Source organism: Pogoniulus pusillus, chromosome 35, assembly GCF_015220805.1.
Source record: "Pogoniulus pusillus isolate bPogPus1 chromosome 35, bPogPus1.pri, whole genome shotgun sequence".
Taxonomy (NCBI): Eukaryota; Metazoa; Chordata; class Aves; order Piciformes; family Lybiidae; genus Pogoniulus; species Pogoniulus pusillus.
The window spans coordinates 12854118-12881930 of NC_087298.1; the positions used below are offsets into that span (position 1 = coordinate 12854118).

The 27813-nt window shown below is 49.3% G+C and overlaps 1 protein-coding gene across 2 annotated transcripts in view; it reads left to right on the top strand.

Moving 5' to 3' along the window:
* SETX (senataxin) overlaps positions 1 to 27813 on the top strand; it is a 40752-nt gene that overhangs the window by 9439 nt on the left and 3500 nt on the right. For both annotated transcript variants that reach the window (XM_064171619.1, XM_064171620.1), the window contains 15 exons: positions 219 to 5036; positions 5850 to 5961; positions 7028 to 7204; positions 14629 to 14858; positions 16166 to 16333; positions 17871 to 18027; positions 18460 to 18561; positions 20198 to 20310; positions 21388 to 21459; positions 22380 to 22529; positions 23038 to 23145; positions 23992 to 24179; positions 24859 to 24951; positions 25605 to 25769; positions 26615 to 26713. In XM_064171619.1, coding sequence (XP_064027689.1) covers positions 219 to 5036; positions 5850 to 5961; positions 7028 to 7204; positions 14629 to 14858; positions 16166 to 16333; positions 17871 to 18027; positions 18460 to 18561; positions 20198 to 20310; positions 21388 to 21459; positions 22380 to 22529; positions 23038 to 23145; positions 23992 to 24179; positions 24859 to 24951; positions 25605 to 25769; positions 26615 to 26713 — 6752 coding nt within the window. The remainder of the gene's footprint in view (positions 1 to 218; positions 5037 to 5849; positions 5962 to 7027; positions 7205 to 14628; positions 14859 to 16165; positions 16334 to 17870; positions 18028 to 18459; positions 18562 to 20197; positions 20311 to 21387; positions 21460 to 22379; positions 22530 to 23037; positions 23146 to 23991; positions 24180 to 24858; positions 24952 to 25604; positions 25770 to 26614; positions 26714 to 27813) is intronic.

The following is a 27813-nucleotide window of genomic DNA, read 5'->3' on the forward strand; positions in this document are numbered from 1 at the left end:
GGAAGGGACCTTAAAGATTATCTAAATCCATCCTCCCTGCCACGGGCACTGACACCTCCTGCTAGACAAGGTTGCTCAAGGCTCCATCCAGCCTGGCTTTGAACACCTCCAGGCTTGAAGCCTCTACAGTTTCTGTGGGCATTCTCTGAACCTGTGAAGCCATTCTGTGAATGAAAGTGTGGAGGATGAGGATGATGTGTGGAGCATTTGTTTTTCAGGACACCGGATGGAAGTCTGCCATTTGTCCCAACTACTGCCCCAGCCTGTACGAAGATATGCAGACGCTGGCTAACCTGCTGCAGTCTGAGCTCGGCAGAGACATGCGTGTCCACGAGAGCACATTCCTCTGGTTCATCCCTTTTGTGCAGTCCCTGATGGATCTGAAGGACTTGGGTGTGGCTTATATAGTAGAAGTCATCCACTACCTCTGCTCCGAGATCAAAGATACCCTCAACGTAAGAGTGCAGCAGTGCGACAAGATCGCCGAATTCTTTCTCCTCATCTTGGTGTCCATTGTTGAGCTGCACAGGAATAAGAAGTGCCTGCACTTGCTGTGGATTAGCTCGCAGGAGTGGGTGGAAGCTGTGGTGAGGTGTGCTAAGCTTCCTGCCACAGCCTTCGCCCGCCGCACCGAGAAGGGCCCTGGCCCCTGCCCGAGAGGTTCCCCAGGATCCCCGCAAGCTTCCAGCTCGGTGCAGCATGCCTGCGTGCAGCTGATCCGCAGCCTTCTGAAGGAGGGCTACCAAATTGGGCAGCAGGCTCTTTGCAAGCGCTACCTAAACAAACTCAACCTTCTCCTGCGAGGAAATCTGTCCTTGGGTTGGCAGCTGAGTGTCCGGGAAACTCAGGAATTGCAGGTGTGCCTAAGGCAGGTGGTCAGGAGCATAAAGGACAGACCAGTTGATCCCTCTGCTGCTGCAGGAAATGGTGCAAGCTCCCCAGATGTGCCTGCTGTCTCCGTAAAGCAAGATATGCCTCTTGTACATATAAAGGAAGAGAAGAATGATGATGGATGTAAAATGAGTGTACATGGCAGAGATGACTTTTCTTCACCAGCTGCTGTCACATCAAAGGAAAAGGGAGCTGGAGATTGCCAAGAGAACCCTTTCCTCGGAAGAAAGAGTGCTTGGGAAGAGAAATGTAGGGATCCATCTACAAGTACAATGTGGTGGATGTCCACAAAAGGCCTCTTGGGGACTATTAAGAAGGAGGCTGATGAATCTCCAGCTCAGAACAGTGTCCTCCCAAAGAAGAGCTCTTTGGCAGCAAAATTAAGAAAGAAAGCTCAGGAAAAGAAGGCAGATGTTCCTGCAGCAGAGAAGTGCCACCTGGACAGTCAGAGCCTTAACCCAAGTGCAGAGCATTCAGACTGCAGGAGAGGCTCAGAGCTGGGAAAGCAGCGTGAACCCCTAACTCCAGTGCACCAGGCTGCTGCACCTCCTGTTGGTTCCCATAAGCGTGGGCACAGCTCGGGTGGAAAGGAGAGCAATACAGCTCCCAGTTCCTCTTCAGATCCTAAGGCAGACACTTACAAACTCAAGGATCTGAAAGTCACAATAAGGAGGATTGAGCTGCCGCCTGACTTGAGGAGCTACTCAGCAGCAAGTGCTTCAAAAGCAGAGGCAGATCAGCCTAAGCTGGGTCGTGTTCCATCTAGCTCTGAAAACAAGAGGGACCTGTCCAGCCCTGCTTCTCAGAGCAGGCCACTGGCCCTGAAGTGTGACTCCAGTGACAGGTTGTTGGAATTTTCAGAGTATTTCAAGAGACAAAACAGTGCAGTGAGGAGGAAAGAGGAAGGGATCGTGGAGGTGAATCCTGAAGACAATGCTTTAACAGACTCCCAGGTTGATAGAGAGCTCTGCAAATTATCTTTAGCTGCCTATGCCAAAGGTGTCAATTTTCCCTTTGATTCCAGCCAAGAAAGCTCAGTCCATGATAACATGAGTGATGTGACAAGGAAAGTGAAAGGTGCTGTAAGATCTTCCAGTGATGGCCAAGGTCCCAGGCCTCCCTGTGATGATGGCAATAAAACCATTGTAGTCTTAGACTCTTCTGATGAAAGTGTGGCTGGTGAGGAGGCAAAACAAGTCACTGAAAAAGTGTCCCTTGACAAGCAGCCTTTGACTTCCAGCTGCATTTCTGAGTCGAAGTCTCCAGGCTCTCCCTTGTCCCTGGAAGAGTTTGAGTCTCAGTGCTTTGAGTTTGAAACAGATGAGGATGTCTACTCGGTTTGGTCAGACACTCAAGCCATGGCACCAACTCAGGAGTATAAACAAGATCAGCTTTCAACAGCAGCTAGCAGCAGTAATTCAGGTGATGCACAGAGTGATGACAACATTGACCACACCATTGAGTGGGGTTATGAAGTGGATTACATAACTGATGAGATGATGGAAGAAGAAGCAACCATCATGGAGGAGCGGCTAGAAGATACTTCTCATCATGAAGAAGGTGATGATGTAAGAGAGGCAACCATCAGGGGGAAGCAGCTAGAAGATGCTTTTTATCAGGAAGATGAAGATGATGATGATATGAAAGAAGCAACCATCGTGGGGAGGCAGCTAGAAGATGCTTCTCATCAGGAAGATGATGATATGAAAGCGACAGCCATCATGGAGAAGCAGCTAGAAGATCCTTATCAGGAAGATGGTGATTATGATGATGATATGAAAGAGGCAACCATCATGGAGAAGCAGCTAGAAGATGCTTCTCATCAGGAAGATGGTAATGATATGAAAGAGACAACCATCAGGGAGAGGCATCTAGAAGATGCTTATCAGGAAGATGATGATGGTAATGATATGAAAGAGACAACCATCAGGGAGAGGCATCTAGAAGATGCTTATCAGGAAGATGATGATGATGATGATATGAAAGAGGCAGCCATCATGGGGAAGCAGCTAGAAGATGCTTCTCATCAGGAAGATGATGATGATATGAAAGCAGCAACCATCATGGAGAAGCATCTAGAAGATCCTTATCAGGAAGATGATGATGGTGATATGAAAGAGTCAACCATCATGGAGAAGCAGCTGGAAGATGCTTCTCATCAGGAAGGTGATGATGATGATGATATGAAAGAGGCAGCCATCATGGAGAAGCATCTAGAAGATCCTTCTCAGGAAGAAGATGGTGATGATATGAAAGCAGCAACCATCATGGAGAAGCATCTAGAAGATGCTTCTCATCAGGAGCATGATAAGAGGAGAGAGGCAACCATCATGGAGAAGCAACTAGAAGATACTTCTCACCAGGAAGAAGATGATGATATGAAAGTAGCAACTTCCTCAGTGTTGCAAGAATCTGTTAGTAAGGGAAATGTGGAAGATCAACTGGAGAGTCTTGCAGACAAAGGTCCTGTTGCTCAAGACTTCACCTTGGACTCTGCTGAACCCAGAGCATCTACATCTACCATCTCCTTAGCTTCCAAACTGGCCCTTAAGAGAAAGAGCACAAGCCCCCGGAAGAGCATGCCCAAAGCCAAGGTAGCAAGAACCATCCAGAGGAGTCCTAAAAGTAGACTCCTTGAGAAGACCTCAGTTTCTCAACCTGACAGGTCACTGCCTGTGGTAGTTCCTCCAAGGAAGGTCAGGCAGTGTCCTGTGCCAACATCAACTGTAGAGAAGCTTGGTCTGAAGAAGGCCCCACGCAAAGCCTTCGAGTTGTCCCAGCGCTCTTTGGAGAGCATAGTGGAGCTACGCACCCATGGGAAAGCTGCAGGGAGGGTTGGACTCCCACAGAAACGGAAGACAAAGCCAATTGCTGCTCAGAGTTTGTCCATAAAGTACAACAAGAAGTTTCTGGCCTGCCAGGACTGTCAATATTTAAGGCAGACGAGGCCCCCAAAACGTGCCAGAGAACCTCTGGGAGGTTCTGAGCGTAGAAGCAAAGTTAGCAAAGTGGATGTAAAGCTAAGGAAACCAAAGCCTCCGAGTTCTGAGCTGGCATCTGGTGAGGGGTCTGTTGAAAACCAAAGAGACAAGAAAAGGAAGAAGACTTTTTGTCTCTCTGAGGAGACACGTGCCTCTGAACTGCTCACTTCTTTGGGCTCAACCAGAAGATCAGAGGATCACAACGTGATGGTTTCTCATGTACCTACAGTTTCAAGTCTCTCTTCCACTGTGCTTGTTGGAACTGATAAAGATGAACCTTCAGGCAAAGGCTGCGTTGTCCAGCCTGAGTGTGAGAAGGTGACTTCAACAGAAAACGGGTGTGAAGCAGCTGAGGACAGTGGAGATGATGATGATGATTTATTTTTAACTCAGTTAGATCCTGTAGATATGGAATTATGTTCCCAAGTGGAAAGTGTTGAAGGTATTACTATAGCTAGTAAAACCCCTGAGGAGATGGCCACTGCTGAGAGCCTTCACCAAAGTGAGCCCTCAGCTGTGGTGAAATGCCAGCACACAGCCTGCGTGGAGAAGGTGGGAAAGCCAGGAGAGTACTGCAGGAGGCATTCAGCCAGCAGCTCGGAAGGAGATCATGTGTTTGCCAAGCCTCTCCTGCCACCTTCCAAACCCAGAAAGCCTTCCACCACCAAAATCTTCAGCTCAGCAAGCTCTTCACGCAGTGCAGTCTTCAGCAAGGACCTAGAGGATGGCAAAAAGCTGCCGCCGGCTTCCAAAAGCAAAGTGAGCGCAGCCAAACAGGCGATGGTCAGGCCACCCAGCATCAGGCCTGTGCCAGCTGCCACTCAGGCTCCCAGGCCCCCAAGTTTGAGTAGCATTCCTCAGCCCTACAGTTATGGGAAAGTTCTGCAGTCCCACAACAGGCAGAACGAGGTCGCTCCTGGAGCTGCCAGAGGAGCTGCCCGAGGCAGCCACTCCACTGGCCTTGGCGCTCCGCAGCGAGACAACAACACTTTTGTCAATGAAGTTCTGAACTGGACTTATGAATCCATTGCAAACTTCAGCCAGTTTGGACCTCCAAGTAACCTCCTGCAGTCCATTGTAGCCCCTGTTCCTGTCCACTTCCAGGGATACAATGACTATTTTAATACCTTCTTCCCCTTGATGATGCTAAATGCCTTTGAAACAGTAAGTGGCTTTCTGAGTCTTGGTTTTGCTTTCAGCAGCCCTAGGAAATTCTGCCCAGAGATTCAAAACTGTCTGGTTGGGGTTTTTTGTTTTCCAAAATGTCTTCTTTACAATCTGAAGACTCTGGAACAGAGTCACCACCCTCATACTGAAGAAGTTCTTCCTCAGCTCCAGTCTAACCCTGCTCTGCCTCAGCTTCAAACCATTCCCCCTTGGCCTGTGTCTAGACACCCTCAGGAAAAAAAATCTCTCTGCATCCTTCCTGGAGGATCCCTTCAAGTATTGAAAGGCAGCTCTGAGGTCCCCCTGGAGTCTTCTCCAGGCTGAACACTCCCAGCTCCCTCAGCCTGACCTAACAGCAGAGCTGTTTCAGCCCTTGGATCATCTTTGTGGCCTCCTGTGTCCTCCTTATGCTGAGGACACCAGGACTGGAGACAGGGTTGGAGGTGAGGTCTCAGCAGAGCAGAGTCAAGAGGCAGAATCTCCTCTCATGCCCTGCTGCCCACACTCCTCTGGATGCAGCCTAGGGAAGATTTGCCTGCTGGGCTGCAGAAGCTCACCTGTGTTTGTTTGGGGGTGGTTTGTAGGAAAGCATGGCAAATGGGTGGGGAGAAAGTGCTCTTGTTTGCTCTCTGGTGTAGATCATGGCTAGGTGTTAACAGAGGTGTGGGTGAGACTCTGCTCCTTGTGTTCACCCCAGTCTGTTAGCTGCTTTTCATTTCTGTTTGCCCTTTGAGTCACAAGAAGTTGTTCTTCAGGTCACACTAAAACCTTCAAAGTGTTTTTATTTAGCTTTTCCTTTCCAACATGTAGCTGGCACAAGGCTGGATGGAAAACCAGAGAGGAAGAGGGAAGAGTTACTACCTACTCTGCAAGAGTGAGTTGCCAGACTTCCGTGCTGATGTGAATACAGCACACTTTGAAGGTAAGAGAGCCATTGTCAGACCTGTTCTGATGTTCAAGGAGGTGATTCCCTACAGTGAGCTAGCACTTGGAGGTAGAACTTTCTAGGTGCTTTCTGTGTTGAAAGCAAATAATTTGCTGTTTCAGAGTATGTGTAGCAGAAACACCTTTGGAAGGGAGTTTGTGCCTGAAGTGGTCAAGACAAAGTTACAAGTCACAGATGCATCAGGTTGGAAGGGACCCTCAAAGGTCACCTTGTCCAACTCCCTGCAGTCAGCAGGGACATCTCCAACTAGATCAGATGGCCCAGGGCCACATCAAGTCTGGTCTTCAGTGTCTCCAGAGATGGGGCCTCAACCACATCTCTGGGCAGCCTGTGCCAGTATTTCTCCACTTCTATTGTGCAAAACCTCCTCCTGATGTCCAACCTAAACCTCCTCTGCTCCAGTTCCAAACCACTGCCCCTCTCCTATCACCACAGGCCTCTCTAAAAAGTCCCTCCCCAGCTGCCTTGTTGGTCCATTTCAGATACTGTAAGGTCTCCCTGGAGCCTTCCCTTTTCCAGGCTGAACCCCAGCTCCATCAGCCTGTCCTTCTAGCAAAGGTGCTGCACCCTCTGATCATCTTTGTGGCCTCCTCTAGATCCTCTGCAGCAGGTCCACGTTTCTCTTGTGCTGGGGGCCCTGGAGCTGGACACAGCACTCAGTAAGGTCTCACCAGAGCAGTGTGGCAGAATCACTTCCACTGACTTGCTGGCTGCACTGCTTTTGATGCAGCCCAGGATGTGATTTGCCTTCTGGGCTGCAGGAGCACATTGCTGGCTCGTGTCCAGCTTCATTTCCATCTTAAGAATAGATATTTTGGTTCAGCTTCTTTTGGCAAATGAAATAGTCTTTGGCTTGCTCTATCCTTATGCAGTGCTGTGTTCAGGTGTAAGAATGCAGGATGGATTTAAAACTCTTCAGAATCTTTTACCATAGCCTTTAATAGCTTGAAAAGTTCACAGATGGGCATTGCTGAGGTTTATTTTGTAGCACTTCTCTAGGCAGAAAAGCAAAATAATTGCAGTGACTTTGATTTTAAAACAGCTCATCTTCGAGAAGTGGATTTGGCAAGGCAGCTTCATCCAAAGGAGGATGATGTAGTCTTTTTGGTGGTCCAGAACAAAAAAGACACCTTCAAGGAAGAAGGGGAGATGGAAAACTCTAAAGTGTATCACGTTGGGCTTGTGACTCGCTTTTATCGTGCCTCTGGCTCTTCAGCCAGTAAGTAAAAGGGGTTGGGATGAAGGTGAGATTCTTCCCGGGGCTCTGAAATGCTCCTCCGTAGCTGGCTGTTTTGGGTTCAAATGCAAGTTCCCAGAGACTCTTATAAATTTGGTAGACCCAATGACAATTTATAGAATTTATAGAGTTTATAGAGTGCCCTCCCCTCCTCCCCCTCCTTTCCCCAAAAGACAGGGAGAGAGATAAAAGGTAGGGACACCCCAATAAATCAATCTCACTCGATTTGGAAGTTAAAAAGGAAAAGTTTAACAATAACTTAGAAAAAAAAGGGGTTGGAGGTAGGGGAGTTTACAAAGGATGAGGAAGGGAAAACAGCAAAATACAAAACAGGGATGGATACAACCCGAGTAGTGTGATGGTGTCTCTGCCTCGTGGCTGGTATACAGTATCAGTGTGTGTGTGCGGTCATGAACGCAGGTAGTGAGCAAGAGGGCGAAAAAAGAGGAAGAGACAGGAGAACTCCTGTCTTTTATACCACAGGAAGTGGGGGGAGTGGGCTAACCATCACCTGGAGTGTGGCCCACCCCTGAGGAGGGGCCAAGACCCCTAGGGTCAGGTTCAGGGTCACTCCCCCAGGAGTGTTAACCCTATACATTCCACCCCTTGGTTAGACCACTTCCACCTTCCTAAGAACAGTCTTCTTCTCCAAAGATGGGAAAAGTGTCCATGGGTTAAGAGTTCGTGAAGTCCTTCTTGGTCCCCGGCTGTATCCCAAGGCGATGTGCTCCTCTGGTCCGGTGCAGGTTGCTGAGATGTGAGCAGGGCAGGAACGGAAGAAAAGTCAGTGAAACAGGAACAGTTCTTGTTGGAACTCAGGAAAGTCTTTTTCCTCTGTGAAGAAAAAAAAAACATCAGGAACAGTCTCTCTTGGTGTCTGGCATCAGGGGAACAGGTGTAGATGAGCTGGCTGTAGACATCCTCTGGAGGGAAATCAGGAACAGTCTCTCACTGCAGGGCATCAGTGACGAATCAGATGCAGGGTTCTGGTTGGACGCCGTGGTGTGATGCGATGCTGTAGGACTCTGGATAGCTGCTGCTGTGATGTAGGTTCTGTTGGACGCCGTGTAGTGGTGAGGGTATAACTACAAAAACAACTTGTAACCCCTTATGAACTATAATACAAGTATTGCACAACTATGATACAAGTATTGCACAACTATGATACAACTATAATACAAGATAACCTGAAAGTATCTGGAACACATGGAATCAACTCTGAGATTTCAAAACCTTTTCAGCTAAAGAGAGATTTCTCTGAGGGACACACTCGATAACACCAGTTTCCATCATCACCCAGTATGTGTGACCAGGACCCTCTGCAGATACCACCCCTTTGATAGGTTTTCCCCCACCAGAGGCAGGAGCAACCCACACAGTCTTTCCCAGTAGATTCCTTTCACAGACCACAGGAACTCCATCTCCCTCAACTGTGGGCAGTAGGGCAGACTGAGCAGGACCAGCTCTGTTAACTGATCCCCTGCTGTTCACCAGCCAAGTGGCTTCTGCAAGGTGCTTCTCCCAGTTTCTGAGAGTTCCACCTCCCATAGCCTTCAGGGTGGTTTTCAGCAGGCCATTGTGTCGCTCAATCTTTCCTGCAGCCTGTGGGTAGTATGGGATGTGATAAACCCATTCTATCCCATGCTCTTTTGCCCAGTTGCTTACAAGGTGGTTCTTGAAATGGGTCCCATTGTCTGACTCAATTCTCTCTGGGGTTCCGTGTCTCCACAGGATGTGGCTCTGCAGGCCCAGAATGGTGTTACGGGCAGTAGCATGAGGTACTGGGTAGGTTTCCAGCCACCCCGTGCTTCCCTCCACCATGGTTAACACATACTGCTTGCCACTACGAGACCGAGGCAGAGTGATGTAATCAATCTGCCAGGCCTCCCCATACCTGTACTTTGACCACCTTCCCCCGTACCACAAAGGCTTCATGCGCTTGGCTTGCTTTATGGTGGCACAGATGTCACATTCATGGATAACCTGAGTTATGGCCTCCATGGATATGTCCACAGATCTGTCTCGGGCCCATTGGTATGTGGCATCTCTTCCTTGGTGACCAGAAGAGTCATGTGCCCACCGAGCTAAGAACAGTTCACCTTTGTGCTTCCAGTCCAGGTCAATCTGGCAGATGTGGGCAGCCTGGTCAGCTTGGTGGTTATGCTGCTGCTCTTCAGTGGCTCTGCTCTTTGGGATGTGAGCACTGATGTGGCGGATTTTAACTGGCAGTTTGTCCAGGCGTGCAGAAATGTCTTGCCAGAGATCAGCAGCCCAAATAGGCTTCCCTTTTCTCTGCCAATCATTTCTCTTCCACTCCTTCAGCCACCCCCATAAGGCATTTGCTACCATCCATGAGTCGGTGTAGATGTATAGCATTGGCCACTGCTCTCGTTCTGCAATGTCCAGGGCCAGCTGGATGGCTTTCACCTCAGCATACTGGCTGGATTCGCCTTCTCCATCTCTTGCCTCTGCAACCCTGCGTGTGGGGTTCCAGACGGCAGCCTTCCATCTTCGCTTGCTGCCTACCAGGCGGCAGGATCCATCTGTGAAGAGAGCATATGCCTTTTCCTCCTCAGGAAGGTCACTGTATGGGGGGGCTTCCTCGGCACGGGTCACTGCCTTCTCTTCTGCTGGCTTTCCAAAGTCAGTACCCTCTGGCCAGTTGGTGATGACCTCTACAATGCCTGGACGTTCGAGAGTCCCCATCCTAGCCCTCTGAGTTATCAGAGCCATCCACTTACTCCAAGTGGCATCTGTGGCATGGTGCGGAGTCGAACCCTTCCCTTTAAACATCCAAGTCAGGACTGGAAGCCTTGGAGCTAAAAGGAGTGGTGACTCCGTCCCAATCACCTCAGAGGCAGCTCTGACTCCCTCATAGGCAGCTAGGATTTCTTTCTCTGTGGGGGTATAGTTGCTCTCTGAGCCTTTGTACGCCTTGCTCCAGAACCCGAGTGGGCGGCCTCTTGTCTCATCAGGAGCTTTCTGCCATAGGCTCCAGCTAGGACCATTCTCACCGGCTGCTGTATAGAGAATGTTCTTAATCTCTGGGCCGGTTCGAACTGGTCCCAAGGCCATGGCATGGACCACCTCTCGTTTGATCTGGTCAAATGCCACCTGCTGCTCAGGTCCCCACTCAAAGTTATTCCTCTTTCTTGTAACGTCAAAGAGGGGTTTCACAATTTGACTGTACCCGGGAATGTGCATCTTCCAAAAGCCCACAAACCCCAGGAAGGATTGTGTCTCCTTCCGGTTAGTGGGTTCCACCATAGTGGCCACTTTATTCACCACATCCATAGGGATGTGGCGTCGGCCATCCTGCCAGCGAACTCCCAGGAACTGGATCTCTCTGGCAGGCCCTTTCACTTTGCTTCTCTTAATGGCAAAACCAGCATCCAACAGGATATTAATGATCTTCTCACCCTTCTGGAAGACCTCCTCTGCTGTCTCACCCCATACAATGATGTCATCGATGTACTGCAGATGTTCAGGAGCTCCACCCTTCTCCAGTGCAGTCTGGATGATGCTGTGGCAGATTGTAGGGCTGTGCTTCCACCCTTGAGGCAGTCTGTTCCAGTGGTACTGGACTCCTCTCCAGGTGAAGGCAAACTGTGGCCTACATTCTTCTGCAATGGGGATGGAGAAGAAAGCATTAGCAATGTCAATTGTGGCATACCATTTGGCCTCCTTTGTTTCCAGTTCATACTGCAGCTCCAACATGTCAGGCACGGCTGCGCTGATTGGAGGAGTCACTTCGTTCAGGCCTCGGAAATCCACCGTGAGTCTCCACTCCCCTGTCTCCTTTCGCACTGGCCATATCGGGCTGTTGAAGGGCGAGTGGCTCTTGCTGATGACAAGCTGCTGCTCCAGGCGGCGAATCAGCTGCTGTATGGGTAGCAGGGAGTCTCTGTTGGTGCGGTATTGCCTGCGATGAACTACACGAGAAGCAATAGGTAACTTAACATCTTCCACCTTGTGGGTACCAACCACGGAAGGGTCATCTGACAAGCCAGGCATGATAGACAGCTGCTCTTTGTCTGCAGTCTCTACAGCTGCTATGCCAAATGCCCACTTGTTCCCCTTTGGATCTTTAAAGTACCCTTCCCGGAGAAAGTCAATCCCCAGGATGCAAGGTGCATCAGGGCCAGTTACTATGGAGTGCTTCTCCCACACATTCCCGGTGAGGCTTATCTCAGCCTGCAGCACAGTCAACTCCCGAGACCCCCCTGTGACTCCTGCAATTGTAACAGTATCTGTCCCCCTGTGGCTGGAGGGGATCAGAGTGCATTGGGCACCGGTGTCTACCAACGCTCTGTACTTCTCGGCTTCAGAAGTGCCAGGCCATTTCACAAACACGTCCCAATATACTCTGTTATCCCTGGCCTCCGCCTGGCTGGAGACAGGGCACCTCTAATTCTGAGCAGTGTGACTGCATGAGGCACATGGACCTGAGTTACTGGCTTCACCACCCCTTGAGCGAGAGCGCTGCCTGCGGGACACTGGGGCAACCCCTCTTCTGGAGGAGTTATTCCCTGTGTTTGTCCCCTGCAGTTCCCTTACCCTGGCCCATAGAGCTGAGGTGGGCTGGCCATGCCATCTATCCATGTTTTCCCCATGGTCACACAGTGTTCTCCAGAGTGACCCCCTGTGTGTACCCTGTCTGCTCTGGGCTGGTCTCCTGCGGGGAGGAGGAGGAGCACGGCGGCGTGTGTTCCTTATAGCTGAGACTTGCACCCATTCTGAAGGTGAAGAGCAGTCCTCCTCTGCCTTCTGCATTTCAGAGAAAGAGGCTTTTAGCTCGTTCATTTCTTGGGTGAGGGTCTCTACAGTGGCAATTAAGGTTTTCCTTGACAAACTGTCTTCAAACTGTCTTAGGTCATTCACAAACTCCCTGATTGTGGGAAGGTTGTTGGGGTCTCTGCCCAGCAGCAGTGCTCCCAATGTGGGGGCATATGTGGAAGGGGCACACTGAGTCAGTTTCTTTAAGAGGGCTGGCTTCATGCGGACATCATCAGGGTCCGAGGGCCTCTGGTCGGCTCCATAAATTATCTCTTGAACCGCCATTTGCCTCAGGTATGAGATACCCTGTTCCATATCTGTCCATCTAAGGGGATGGAAAATCATGTCATCCTTAGTCGGGTACCTGTACCTCACAGCTATCAGAAGCCTGGCCCAAAGTGAGTGGGTACCATCGAGCCTTCCCAGCTCCTTATCCACACCTCCATCCCTCGACAAGGATCCCAGCTGTTTCGCCTCCCTGTGATCTAGGTCCACTGTTTCTGCTCCTGCATCCCAGCATTTCAAAAGCCAGGCTAAAAGGGACTGTCCGTTTGCCCTTGCATACTCCTGCCTTATGTGCCTGATTTCCTTTCTGGGCGTGGAGCTGATAAGGATCACTCCATTATCAGGTCCATTTCCAGCTGGTTGCTGTTGCTGGGGGGTGCTGGTTCCCGAAGAGGTCCCTTGCCCTGGATCGGCATCTGCGGGAGGGTTTTGATTTGATCTTGCTGGCCGCGTGGTTATTGGCGCTAGGTGAAGGGGGCTGGGCTGAGGGGGCAGGGTCCGGGGGGCTGCCCTGGGCGGGACCGGAGGCGGAGTTCGGGGCGGAGCCGCGCTAGGGGCGGTGCCTGCGCTGGGGGCGGCCGGAACGGCCTGACCTGTCGCCCAACCCCCGCAACTGCAGCTCGGGCAGTGAGGACTACCCCTCCCCCTAAGCACCCTAATGGCGGCGCCCACTCGATATTTCCACGTGTCCCAGTTCACCGCTATCTTATTAATTCCCAAACCCAAATTTACACACAGTGAAATAACAGCTATCCAGTACCATTTTTCCCCCAAAATATCTGGAGCTTCTGTGCTCCAATGCATATACTCAGATTGATTCCATGTTCCAGAAACATTTCTAAACACAGTGATATTACTAACAGAATTCAGGAAATAGGCATAGACTCGGGCAGGCAAAAGCTTAGAATATTCCCAGAGCATATCAATGACAATCCAGAAGACATGGTAACTTATAAACTTTAACAGCCAGCCCCAAAACAGACATCCAAAAGCGTTAATGATTAAGACTGTCAGAATATCCATTTTTTAACTTCCAAATCTTCTCTGAAAGAATTCTTTCTACCTAGCCCCACGTTGAGACGCCAAATAAATTGTTTTGGGTTCAAATGCAAGTTCCCAGAGACTCTTATAAATTTGGTAGACCCAATGACAATTTATAGAATTTATAGAGTTTATAGAGTGCCCTCCCCTCCTCCCCCTCCTTTCCCCAAAAGACAGGGAGAGAGATAAAAGGTAGGGACACCCCAATAAATCAATCTCACTCGATTTGGAAGTTAAAAAGGAAAAGTTTAACAATAACTTAGAAAAAAAAGGGGTTGGAGGTAGGGGAGTTTACAAAGGATGAGGAAGGGAAAACAGCAAAATACAAAACAGGGATGGATACAACCCGAGTAGTGTGATGGTGTCTCTGCCTCGTGGCTGGTATACAGTATCAGTGTGTGTGTGCGGTCATGAACGCAGGTAGTGAGCAAGAGGGCGAAAAAAGAGGAAGAGACAGGAGAACTCCTGTCTTTTATACCACAGGAAGTGGGGGGAGTGGGCTAACCATCACCTGGAGTGTGGCCCACCCCTGAGGAGGGGCCAAGACCCCTAGGGTCAGGTTCAGGGTCACTCCCCCAGGAGTGTTAACCCTATACACTGGCTGTCAGCAGTTGTAATACCACACTCCCCTCGGGGGAAATGGGAGTGCTTTCCCACTCTGCTTTGGCTGTTCTGTGCTGGGAGCTTTAGAAGAAGCCAGGAACTGAAGCTGCAGCCCTGCTCTCCAGGTGTTTGCCTAGAGAGCTCCTCATGGTTTGTGTGAGAGCAGACTCTGATGGGGAAGTTCTCTGCATGCAGCTTTAAAACCTTGCTGTGAACTTCAGTGGCTTGGCTCAATTTTCACTACCTTCTGGAACTGAAGTTGTGAAGTGCTGGGGTGCCCCAAGTGCTGTCTGATGAAACCAATGGTCTGAGCTGGCTTTTGGGGGTTGGTTTTGGATTTGGTAGGGTTTTTTAGTTTGTTTGGGTTTTGGAAGGGGTGGGAGTGGTGCCTGAGGTTTTTGCAAGGATTGGGTTGCTGACACTTTACTGGAAGGTGGCAGCTGGTTCTGGTGAATTCTTTTGAGTGTCATAGCATCCAAGAATGGTTTGAGTTGGAAGGGGCTTTAAAGATCATCGAGTTCCAGTCCCTCTGCTGTGGGCAGGGACTCCTCCCACTAGAACAGATTGCTCAAAGCCCCATCCAGCCTGGCCTTGAACGTCTCCAGGAGGGGGGGTTTATGTCAGTTAACAATTTGGATGCCCTTTGCATTAACCAACTTGTTCGTGCTTTGTTTTGTTTTCCCTCCCTTCCCCTCCAACAGGACAGAAGGAGCAGCACACTGTCTATCATGTTTCTGTGCAAACTCGAGGCAATTTGTCCTTCTCCAAAAACAAGCAGGTGAAGTGTGTGGTGGTTGGCTCCCTGGTGACCACACGCCGGGAGTTCAGAAGTCTGCTGCTGCTGAGCAGGAGTCCCCTGGCTAAACCCATCATAAATCCATCTTACAATGACTTCTGCCCCAGGGATTTGCCTGTAGCTTCAGAGAGTGCTGTAAGTGCTGCAGCTAGAGGTGACAAAGTGGATGCTTGCATCTCATGAGTGTTACAAAACTGGTTTTTGCATGGTGATGTTTGACCTGACCATCAGAGAATGGTGGGGACTGGAAGGGACCTTTGGAGATCATCCAGTTCAACTCCCCTGCCAATGCAGGGTCATCCTGGGCAGTTTGGCCAGGATGGCATCCCAGAGGGGTTTGAATGACTCCAGAGATGGAGACTTCACAGCCTCTCTGGGCAGCCTGCCCCTGTACTCCACCACCCTCCAAGTAGAGAAGCTCCTTCTTGTGTTCAGATGGAACCTCCTGTGTTTGAGTTTGTGCCTGTTACCCCTTGCCCTCTCACTTGGGCACTCAAGGAGGTGTAAACAGAGGGTTTCCACGTACACTGAGGCACAGCAGTTGATTGATTGGGTGGAGAGGAGCCTGGATTTGCTCAAGTGTCTCAGTTGTATTGACATGGATACCAGTGGGATTCTTTAAGCGGTGTCCAGTTTCTCTTCCTCACTGGAGAAGTGGTGCTCAGGGCCAAGTTGAATGAGGCCTTGAGCAAGTTGGTCTAGAGGGAGGTGACCCTACCCATGGCAGGGGTGGAGTTGGAACTGAGTAATCTTTAAGGTCCTTTCTAACTCAAATCGGTCTAAATGTGTGAATTAAGGTGCAGTGTAGAAAAGGCAATGCAAAATAAATGTGTGGAGAGCAAACAAAACCTTCATTGCAGCTTTCAAGTCAGGACTGGGTGTGAGCAGACCTAGAATCAAAAGCTTCTACATCCCCTAAGTTTTCAAGCCTTAGCTAGAGAGATGGGGAACGTTCTGAAAATGTTCAAAGCTACCAAGGGAGGTTTGATCTCTGCTGTGAGCACAGGCTGAGGGAGCTGGGCTTCTTCAGCCTGGAGAAGAGAAGATTTGGGGGGACCTCAGAGCTGCCTTCTGTTAGCTAAAGGGATCCTGCGGGAAGGCTGCAGAGGACTTTACCTGAGGGTGTCTGGAGACAGGCCAAGGGGGAATGGTTTGAAGCTGAGACAGAGCAGGGTTAGACTGGAGCTGAGGATGAAGTTGTTTGGTGTGAGGGTGGTGAGAGCCTGGCACAGGCTGCCCAGGGAGGCTGTGACTTCCTGCACCTTGGGGGTGTTCAAGACCAAGCTGGATGAGACCTTGGGCAGCCAAGTCTCATTGAGTGGTGTCCCTGCCCTCGGTGGAGAGGTTGTAGTAGATGATCTCTGAGATCCTTTCCAACCTGAGCCATTCTATGATTAATCCATACTTGATAATTAATTATTTGCCCCTGTCTGTTCCTTCAGACATCTGATATGAATGACTACAATGAAGGTCAGAAGAGAGCCATTGAGACAGCTTATGCCATGGTCAAGCAGCATCCAGGGCTTCCCAAGATCTGCCTCATCCATGGCCCACCTGGGACTGGGAAATCAAAAACTATTGTTGGCCTTCTGTCTCGTGTCCTGAGAGAAGTAAGTGAAGGTGCTTGCTGTGTGCTGCTGGCTGGTGCCCCAGGGGGGCTCACTGATAGCTTTAAGTACAAGTAATTAGTGAGGGTGTAATTCATTAAGCTTGCTCAATTAATGTGTACTGTGTAGGGTGGGAATAACACCTTTGGGGCATCTTGGAAAGCAGTTTCTAGGACTTCAAGTCAAGGAAATGTGCAGAACAGGTGAGGTAAACTCTTAGGAAATGAAAACAATCCTTTTTTTGATGTGCTCAATAATATTTGGCCTCTCCCTCTGCAAACACTTGGTAAATAACAAACCCTTCTTATTTTTATGTGTGAAATGTTGTTGTTTGGTCAGTCCCTGCACAAAGAGTTAAATATTAAAATCCTTAATATTTTGGTGTGTTAAATGATGTTATTTGGCCTCTGCCCCTGCAAACACTTCTTTAATATGTCAAAACGTTGAGAGTTTTCTTCAGTAGTGCTATGTGGCCTGCCCCATGTAGTGGTTTCCATACCATCAGCCACTGCATTCAGCAGATTCCACCTTGCTGAAAGGGATATTGTGCCAATGTGATCAGTATGTTTGACTTCTTAATGCAAGGCAAAGCTTAGGAGATACTCAAGGATCACAAAAGTTTCAGGGTTGGAAGGGACCTCAAGGATCATCCAGTTCCAATTCCCCTGCCATGAGCAGGAACACCTCACACTAGGTCAGGTTGCTCAGATCCCCATCCAGCCTGGCCTTAAGCACCTCCAGAAATGAAGCTTCCACCACCTCTCTGGGCAGCCCCTTCCAGGTTCTCACCACCCTCATGGTGCAGAACTTCTTGCTAACATCCAGTCTTAATCTGCCCTCTTCTAGTTTTGCTCCATTCCCCGAATCCTGTCACTACCCAACCACCTGAAAAGTCTCTCCTCAGCTTTCTTGTAGCCCCCTGCAGATACTGGAAGGCCACAGTGAGGTCACTTTGGAGCCTTCTCTTCTCCAGACTGAACAGGCCCACATCTCTCAGCCTGTCCTCATAGCAGAGGTGCTCCAGCCCTCAAGCTGAGTGGTCTCCATGGCCCTGCTCTGGCAGGGAAGTTGGACTCAATCTCCAGAGGTCCCTTCCAAGCCTTAACATCCTGTGATCCATGCAGAGGCATGTTGACTTTTATACCTTCTTGTGGCCTGCCAGGATCTGAAGTGGCCTACAAAAATGCTGGGGAGGGACTTTTTAGGCTCTCAGGTGGTGACAGGACTGGGGAGAATGGAGCAAAGCTGGAGGTGGGGAGGAAGTTGAGCAGGAGAGTGGTGAGAGGCTGGAATGGGTTCCCCAGGGAGGTGGTTGAGGCCCCATGGCTGGAGGTGTTTGAGGCCAGGCTGGCTGAGGCTGTGTGCAGCCTGCTCTAGGGTAGAGTATCCCTGGGCATGGCAAGGGGGGGTTGGAACTGGCTGATCCTTGTGGTCCCTTCCAACCCTGACTGACTCTATGACTGAGACTAGAGCCTGGCTTTGAAGTCACAAACCCAACCTGAAAGAACCTGGCTTTGGTTTCCTGTTAATCCCTCTGCAGAACACCAGGAGTGAGAGAACAGCAAGGAAAACAAATCCCAAGATCAAGCCGAATCGGTTCCTGGTGTGTGCACCCTCCAATGCTGCTGTGGATGAGCTGATGAAAAAGATCATCATTGCTTTCAAGGGGAAGTGCCAGAACAGGCTGGAGCCTCTGGGTATGCTGTGTGGGCAACTTCTGGGGCTTTTGGGTAGCTTCAGTGGACTGAAGGGGAAACCAAACCAGCTGATTGCATCTAATGCTAAGGGCGGCACAAGGCTGCTGCACCCTCAGACTGTTGCTGCTTTTCATGTGCTCAGCTGAGCTCTCTTTTATTGGGGGAGGGGATTAATAAATCACTCTTTGTCCTTATACAGACATCAACCCTTCCCTCAGGTGCGTTTCAGGGCCCCTTTCTTTCCCTCCCTTCTCATTTCAGGGCCTCTTTTAACCCAAGTTTCAGGGCCACATTTTCTGCCCCACTCCACCCCCCACTTCAGGTCCCTTTCTCCCCACCCCAGCTTTCAGGACTCCTTTTTATTCTCTCCTACCCAAGTGCAGAGGTGATTGGAGCAATCCAAAAGAATTTTACCTCTGCTTCTGCAAACAGGAAATTGTGGAGACATCAAATTGGTGCGAATTGGTGCTGAGAAAGCAATCAACAGTGAAGTCCTGGGATTTAGCCTGGATAAGCAAGTTCAACATAGAATGAGTAAGTAAGGAGTAAATCAGACTTCTCTTTAAGAGCCTGCTGGTGGTTTTACATCTGGGGCTGTGTAGCCTTAAAGAAAGAAGGATCTGGACCAAGATTTTTCTGCAACAGTGTTTCATAAAGCAGTGGGAAAATGGCAGCTTAAATATGGCCTAAACTCTAGGTAAAAGTAAAGAAAGAAGAAAGGTGACTTTAAAAAGCCAATCCAGCATTTTTGTTCTTGTGTATGTTATGTTTAGCATATAATTATTGCAGCTAATGTGAATGAAGCATCACTGAGGAGCAAAGGCTGAGAGCCCTGGGACTGCTGAGCCTGGAGAAGAGCAGCCCCAGAGGGGATTTAATCAATGTTCAGCAAAAGCTAAAGGGTGAGGGGCAAGAGGATGGGGCCAGACTCTGCTCAGTGGTGCCCACTGGCAGAACCAAGGGGCAGTGGACACAAACTAGAACCCAAAGGTTCCAGCTGACCAGAAGGAGAAAATTCTTTGGTGTGAGGGTGCTGGAGGCCTGGAGCAGATTGTGGAGACTCCTTCTCTGGAGAGGTACCTACTTCATCTGGTTATTGTGATCCTGGGCAAGCTGCTGTGGGTGCCCTGCTTGAGCAGGGGGATTGGACTGGATGATCTCCAGAGGTCCCTTCCAACCTCACTGTGCTGGGATTTGAAGTACAATTTCTGGCAGCTGTTTGCTTAAAAATGATGGCTTTGAGAATGTGCCTATGCAGCTTTGAAGAGGTGAAGTTGGATCCAAACCATTTCACAAGACAAAGACCTCGATAGAAAAAGGGAAAATGCAACAAAAATCAATTCGCAAACAAAAATGAGTTGTGGCCACTTGTGCTGCTTGGGGTTGTTGTGGCCATACAGGCTGGGGACAGAGTGGTTGAGAGCAGCCAGGCAGAGGGATCTGGGGGTGCTGGTAGAGAATAGCTGAAGGTGAAGCAGCAGTGTGCCCAGGTGGCCAAGAGAGCCAGTGGCATCCTGGGCTGGCTCAGGAACAGTGTGGGCAGCAGGACAAGGGAGGTTCTTCTGCCCCTGTGCTCAGCACTGCTCAGGCCACCCCTAGAGTGCTGTGTCCAGTTGTGGGCTCCTGAATTGCAGAGAGATGTTGAGGTGCTGGAAGGTGTTTGTAGAAGGGCAGCAAGGCTGGGGAGGGGCCTGGAGCAGAGCCTTGTGAGGAGAGGCTGAGGGAGCTGGGGGGGTGCAGCCTGCAGCAGAGGAGGCTCAGGGCAGAGCTCATTGCTGCCTGCAGCTCCCTGCAGGGAGGCTGTAGCCATGTGGGGTTGGGCTCTGCTGCCAGGCAGCCAGGGACAGAAGAAGGGGACCCAGGCTGAAGCTGTGCCAGGGCAGGTCTAGGCTGGATGTTAGGAGGAAGCTGTTGTCAGAGAGAGTGATTTGCATTGGAATGGGCTGCCCAGGGAGGTGGTGGAGTCTCTGTGGCTGGAGGTGTTGAAGCCAAGCCTGGCTGGGGCACTTAGTGCCATGGTCTGGTTGGTTGGGCAGGGCTGGGTGCTAGGTTGGGCTGGAGGAGCTTGGAGGTTTCTTCCAACCTGCTCGATTCTGTGGCTGGGAGCAAAGTGTTACTGTGGTATAGCTTTTCCTATCCCTCCTGCATGTTTTGCTTTGTTTTGTCACAGAAAGGAAGACAGCAGACCTGGAGAGGGACATTCAGAAGAAGAAGGAATCCATAGACCAAAGGCTGGATGAGCTGATCCGCCAGCGTGCCATGAACAAGTGTGGCAAGAGGGAGGTAGAAAGATAATCCTGTTTCTAATCCTCTTGGTGGGCTTTGTGTTTAGAGCTGAATCCAGAGAGTAAGGATCTACATTTTAATGCTGTCTCTGAACAGAACCTCTCTTCACCTGCCCTCTGAGCTAAAAGGAATGCTGCTTAGCATCCATGCAAGGGAAAGAGCAGCTTTACATTGTGTATTTCTGCTGCTGTTTTCAACTTCTTCATCATGCCACTGCCTGCTCTAGTGTAGTAGTCTTTATTTGATTCTGTCACCAGTGATTTTTCTTTTTAGTCTAAGCATATTTACAAATGTTAATGATTAAATAATTTCCAGTACCTGAAAGTGGCCTACAAGAAAGCTGGGAAGGGACTTCTTATGAAGGCTTGGGGGAGCAATGGATTGAGGCTTGAGCAGGGGAGATTTAGACTGGAGATGAGGAAGAAATTATTTCCAGTGAGGGTGGGGAGACTCTGGAACAGGTTGCTCAGGGAGGCTGTGGATGTTCTCTCCCTGGAGGTGCCAAAGGACAGGTTGGATGATGAAGTTTTTCCTGTCCAAGCTGGTGTTGAACACCTCCAGGGAGGAGAACATCCACAACCTCAGGTTGCCCAGGGAGGTTGTGGATGTCCTCCTCCCTGGAGGTGTTCAACACCAGCATAGATTGGTGGAAGATGTCCCTACCCATGGCAGGGGGATTGGGACTGGCTGATCTTTGGGGTCCCTTCCAACTCAAACCACCCTGTGAATCTGAATTTGAGCTGTATACTTCAAAGCCTTAAACTTGACTGTCAATTAAAAGACCTCTTGCAATCTGAGATGCTGGCATCTTGTGTTGCACCTCAACTTTTCCAGTTTTCTGGCTGAAAATCTTTGGCATTTGTGCTGACATCACAGATTCCTGATAATATATATTGATGGCTGCCTAAAACTGATCAGCTTCTTCACACAGATTTCATATTAAGAGAATCTGAGTGAGGCTAAATGCTTTGAAAAATGAGCTGGAGGAGGGGAGGAAAAAATGTCCCTGGGAAATGTGTGATTTTCAGTGCTCCTGATACATGGTTTCTCTCTTTCCTTTTTTGCCCCATTTAGAGTCAAATAATAGATGATGAATTTAACAAAGTTTCAAAGGAGAGAGAACATCTTGCATCTCAGCTAAAGGAGGTAGGCAGTTGATAGTGTTTTATGTACTTGGTGTCCTTTAATTGAGGAGGAGTTTGGTGTGGCTGGGAAGAGGTATGGAGATAGAAGTTCTGGATTGAGGGAGTTACAGACAGCCTGGTGTGAAACTAACCCTGGAGGTGTTCAAGGCCAGGCTGGATGAGGCCTGGAGCAACTTGGGCTAGTGTGAGGTGTCCCTGCCCATGGCAGGAGGCTTGGAAGAGGATGAATCTTTAAGGTCCCTTCCAGTGCAGACCAGTCTGTGATTCTGTGAGACTGAAGTGTTCTCTGGCTGCATACTGGGGAGGGAAACAACCCCAAAGTGGTGGCAACCTTCAGCCTTGAAGTTCAAGGTGCATTTGAAACAAAATGTGGCATGTTTGCCAAAGGGGGAGGGATAGAAATCTGCGTGTCCTGGAGTGCTGGGCTGTATTTTCATCCCCACTTTCATGGCCTTTGCAGGGATAGTTTAAAATGTTTCTAATTAAAGCAACAACCTAAAGCATTCATTGGTTTTGTTGTTTGTTTTTTTTCCTGTGGAGATGAGAAATAGATCTGAAAGTGGGAATAGACACAGACAGCAAACTGTAAGCAAAGCTGAGCAGCATGAGCCACAGGATGCATGAAGATTCATCTTTAATGGCCTATAGTGGTCATAGGGGGTTAAAAGGTGGTGGCAAACTAAACTTTGCCCACAGTTAGTGTGTCTGGAGAGCTAAAGGAAGACTCATGCCAGTTTTGTCACCTCAGTGCTGTTGATCTGTCACTGAAAGTGAAGTCAGCTTCTGACGAATTTGTAGTCCTGGAGTTGGTTACATTGGGGGTGATGTGTTTGGCCAGTAGAGTTAGGCAGTTAAAGCTTGCTTTGGGGTGGTTCAGGGAAGCTGGAAGAGGGGACTCATCTTGTCCTGTTGTGCTTGAAGGTTCGGGCACACTCTCAGAAAGTGCAGGCAGAAATCATCCTGGAGTCCGACATCATCTGCTGCACGCTGAGCGCCAGCGGAGGAGGGCTGCTGGAATCTACTTTATCCAGGCAAGGAGTTGATCCTTTCAGCTGTGTCATTGTGGATGAGGTCAGTAAAGCTCTTTGGAACTACTACAGCATGGTCTGCCTTGCTCTCTGTTTGGGCTGCTTGTGACTGTTGGGCTGCTGGTGTAATACCCTGTGGACTGACTGCCCCATCCTCACCTCTTAGCTGATAACCAACCTGGCCTGCTGTGTACAGCCAGGAGGTGAAAGAATAGCTCTGAATTCCTCCCTTTTCTGCTTTGTTTGGTGCTTTAATAGCAGACAACTCTTACTTAATGATCATGGCTCAAGTGTGGTCCTTGCTGCAGGGATTTCCAGCTGCTTGGGTTCTGTTTGAAGCTGTTTGGAGAGCTCTGCAGGTTGAATGATACAAGAAAATTCTGCTCATAGTTATTAGGGGAAAATCTTTCTTGTTCTCTCTAGAGATTTAACTTTTAGAAGACTTCAAAAGCTTCTGAGTTATTCAGGCTCTCTTACAGGAAACTTTACATAGTTCTCTCCACTCCTTTGCTTGTAACTTCTGGTTTTTGTCCTGTCTGCACTTGCAAAAGGCAGGGCAGTCCTGCGAGGTCGAAACACTCATCCCACTGATCCATCGCTGCAATAAACTTGTCCTTGTTGGAGATCCCAGACAGCTTCCTCCCACTGTGAAATCAGTAGTAAGTGTTCAAACTGCTTTTCCTTCCATACTCTGTAGTGGATAGAAGTACAGCATCTATAGAAAATAAGTGAAAGGACTTAAGGGCACTTCAATGCCAAAGCAGGGTGTGGAGCAGGTGGGGTCCTCTACTCTGCAAGTTTAATCTTACATGGCGACCATATCAGTGCTGCCTTCACCAGAGTGAGTAAATCTGCTACAGATGGATGAGTGCAACCTCTGTAGACTTTCCTGGAGTGGCCTGGAACTGATTTCATGCACCATTAAGAATAACTGTGGCAGTAACTTGGGTGCAAGTCAGCACTTGGCTGGTGATGGATGTGGTTGCAGCAGGCTCCATTCATTCATTGTGAGCTTCAGTCAGTGTCAGCTTCCTTAAGGAACGGAGGGTGAAGGCTTGAGTGGGGACTTAGAGATGTGTTCTAAGGATGAACATCAAAGAATCACTTCTTTAGTCCTTACTGATGGATGGGAAATGTTTTAAAGGTCTGATAAAGGAGGAAAGCGAGTCTGGCTTCTCTAGAAGGAGAAATTGGTTGGAGGTTCTGTGCTGATGTTAGAAGATCCCACCTGGAAGATTTTGCTTTTCCTTATTGTTGATATGTTTAAGATTTAACTGTGTTGTGGCTCAGCTCTTGCTGAAGACTCCAGTAACAGCTTCAGATGCATGCAGGTGGTGTTTGCTGAAGTAGTAAGACAGGAAACTGAAGTACAAGTAGGTGTCATTCTGTCAGCAGTTTAGCAGATTAAAACCACAAACAGCTTTTAGTCCAGAGAAGAAAATTTTCCCGTTGTTAATTTGAGATCTAATTCCCCAGAATTTAGCCTCTGGTTTTCCCTCTGGCAGAAAGCTCAGGAGAATGGCTATGACCAGTCCTTGATGGCAAGGCTGCACAGGCACCTGGAGGAGCAAATGCAGAGCAACATGTTCCGCAGCCTGCCGGTCGTGCAGCTGACTGTGCAGTACAGGATGCACCCTGACATCTGCCTCTTCCCATCCAACTATGTCTATGGCAGGACTCTAAAGACTGACAAGTGAGTAGCTGTCATGGGTTGTGTTGGGTCTGAACAGTGGCTCTCTGCTCTGTCCTGAGCAGGGAAGTGTTTCAGACAAACCATTTTTTGCATCAGGATGCTCTCTTGAGACTAAATATTCTTGAGGTTATAGAATCACAGCCTGGGCTGGGTTGGAAGGGACCTTAAAGATACCCAGTTCCAGCTCTCCTGCCATGGGCAGGGACACCTCACACTAGCCCAGGTTGCTTAAGGCCTCTTCCAACCTGGCTTTGAGCACTTCTGGGCTTGGAGCCCCCACAGCTTGTCTGGACAGCCTGTGCCTCACCACCCTCCTGGGGAAGAATTTCTTCCTAATGTCTAATCCAAATCCAGCTTCTTGCAGTTTGAAGCCATCAGCCCTCATCTTTTCACTGCATGCTTTGTAAGAAGTCCCTCTCCAGCTCTCCTGCAGGCTTTTTTAGTACTGGAAAGCTGCTTTAAGGTCTCCCCAGAGCCTTCTTTTCTCCAGGCTTGGGTCTCCAGATCTGGGCACAGGCTGGGGGGAGTCTCACTGTAGCAGTGAAAATGAATGGCTGTGGCGGGGGGAGGGAAGAAGAAAGCTGATGGTTGTTTGTGTTTGATAACCATGGTGTGAAGGGCTGAAGTGTCAGTGCTTAGCTTTATCACAGTTTCCTAGTGATAAAAATGTGATTTACAGAGCCACAGAAGAGAACAGATGTTCTTCAGACTGGCCATTCCAGCCCTACCTCATTTTTGATGTTGGAGATGGTCGTGAGGAGCGAGACAATGAGTAAGTCCTGCCTGCACCTCAGCCAAATGGAGAGCTGCTGAGAGTTAATTGCCTGCAGAGGAGTTCTCTCCTAGCATTCCCAATATGCATTAAGCAGCCAGAGCTGCTTGGTCAACTTGATTTGATTTCATTTAACCAAAGAAAGAAACCAAAACAGGTGGGGAAATGGTTTGGGTTTGTTGTTGTTTGTCATCTAGAGCTGGTTTTCATCCTGGTTTGACTGTTAGGCACCAGTGAGTGCTGGCAGTCTCTGCCAGCTCTGGTACCAGTTTCTGGTGTTCCTCAGTGGTTTTGTCACTGATTTTTTTGTGCTTTCACAGCTGCACAGGGAGGTGACACCAGAAGGTGGCAGGCTCACTCTTCCCCTTGTCTATCCTGCTAGGAAAGCAAAGCTGTGTGGTTCTGAGGGAAGGTGAAGTGTGACCTTTGACTGCTGTCACCTCTCATTGATCTTAGCACCTCCTCAGGGCCTGCTTGCTAAGTTCTTTGAGCCTGCATTTGAAGGGGGATGCAGAACTTCAAGTCAGGGGCTTTGACATGGAGTCACTGAATGCTAGGGGTTGGAAGGGATGTCCAGAGTGGTCCCCCCACAAATTGGGCTGAAGTGTTGAGTTTGCAGTGTTGCTGTCATGTTTCCATTCTGTCCCCTTCAGCTCTTTCAGCAATCCTCAGGAAGTAAAGCTGGTGATGGAACTGATTAAAGTCATCAAAGCAAGAAGGAAGGATCTGGGCCTCCGTCGCATTGGGATCATTACCCCTTACAGTGCCCAGAAGAAGAGAATCCAAAGGCAGCTGGACAAAGTGTTTGGGAATAACAGGTAAAGAAACCCTGAGTTTGGAGATGGGATGGGCCTGGTTCCTGTGTGTCAGTTCTTGGTTTATCTGCTTAAAATAGTGGCCAAAACTCCAAGCTTTTTTTTCCTGTTCTGTACTAAAAACTTTCTCATACTACTAAAATCTGCACTGAGCTCTTGCCTTTAAAGGGAACATGCAAGGCCCTTGCTTAAAACAGGCATGGCCTCTCTGGAGCAGGGCTTGGTTCTTGTTTGTGTGCATGCTTTTCTGAAAGAAGCTGATTTAAAAGCAGCCTAAAATCCCAAGCTGTGTGGAGCTCTTCACTGATGATGCTGGCCTCAGGAAAGTGAATTCAGCTTTGGGTTTGTGAACAGAAGAAGATATTTACTCTGGGTTAGTTGGACAGGTGATGGTCAGGGTTGTGTGGAGCCTGAGAAGAGAGGACTCCAGGGAGACCTTAGAGCTGCATTTCACCATCTGAAGGGGATCTACAGGAAGGCTGGGGAGGGGCTGTTCAGAAAGGCCTGTGGGGATAGTTAAGGGGTAATGGTTTGAAACTGGGGCAGGGGAGGTTTAGATTGGAGCTCAGGAGGAGGTTCTGCACTATGAGGGTGGTGAGACACTGGGGCACATTGCTCAGGGATGTGCTTGAGGCCCCATCCGTGGAGATATTCAAGATCAGACTTGCTGTGGGCCTGGGCAGCCTGCTGTAGTTGGAGGTGTCCCTGCTGCATGCAGGGGTTTTGGCCAGGATGGCTTTCAGTGCTCACTTCCAACCCAGTGCATTCTGTGAACCTGCTTACCTTGGTGTCTCACTTAAGCCTTCAACTACCAGAAGTTAACAATTTGCTAACTCTTTCCTCACCAGCCCAGGAGAAGTGGATACAGTGGATGCCTTCCAGGGACGAGAGAAGGACTGCATCATAGTGACCTGTGTCCGGGCAAACACCACCAAAGGCTCCATTGGGTATGTTTGTCCTCAAGTGGTTTACAGATCCCATTCCCAATGATGCTCTAAATATCCATGGAATCATAGAATGGTCTGGGTTGGAAGGGACCTTAAAGGTCATCCAGTTCCAACCCCCTGCCGTGGGCAGGTGTAACTCTCACCAGCCTACCTTGCTCAAGGCCTCATCCAGCCTGGCCTTGAACATCTCCAGAGAAGAGGCATCCACAACCTTCCTGGGCAGCCTGTTCCAGTATCCCAGTCCAGTGTCACTGTGAAGATATATGTGGGCACTGTATTTGTCATATGACCAGCAAGAAGGTTCTAGAGATCAAATCACTGCAGCCAGCAAGTTGAAGGGCATCTTAGTGCATGAATTTAGTACTCCTGGCTAGAGACCTCTGAACAAAAGGACCTGAGGATGCTAAGGTTTGTTCTCTGCGTTGCCTGCTGATGGCTTGGCCTGGCTGCCTTGGCCTGTCACTGCCTGGGTTTGCAGGGTGGCTCTTGTGTTTCAGTTCTAAAAGCTGTTAGGAATATTTGGTAGCCTTTCAAGTTCACTTTTTTCCCCTCTCCAGAGACCTGGAGAACTGTAACATCTGTGCTGCAGGATCCACTCCTCTGCTCTGTTTCTTCCCTCTCTGATATTTTTTTTCTCTGCACTGCCCAAATTTTCTGGGGTGGCCCTGAGGCCTTTGCAGCCTTCACAGAAAGGTGCAGGTTGGCAAAGCTCCTCAGGATCACCAAGTCCAGCCTAGAACCCTACTCTACAAGATTCACCTTAAACCATATCCCTAAGCACCACATCCAAACCACCCTTAAATACATCCAGGATTGGTGACTCCAGCACCTCCCTGGGCAGCTCATTCCAGTCCCTGAGCACTCTTTCCATGAAAAATGTTTTCCTGATGTCCAGTATTCACTGAAGGGGTTGGGAATTTGCTGCAGAGCAGATTTCAGTGCCATGGCCACAGCATCAGACAAACTCTTGTGCACTGTAGTGTGAGATCAGCCTTTTTGTTGGAGTAGGAGGAGTTGATAGCAGTGTCACAAAAGCTTTGTTTTGGGAGTTTGATTTCTGTTAGGGCTTATTGACCTACCTGTAAGCACTGGTTTAGGTT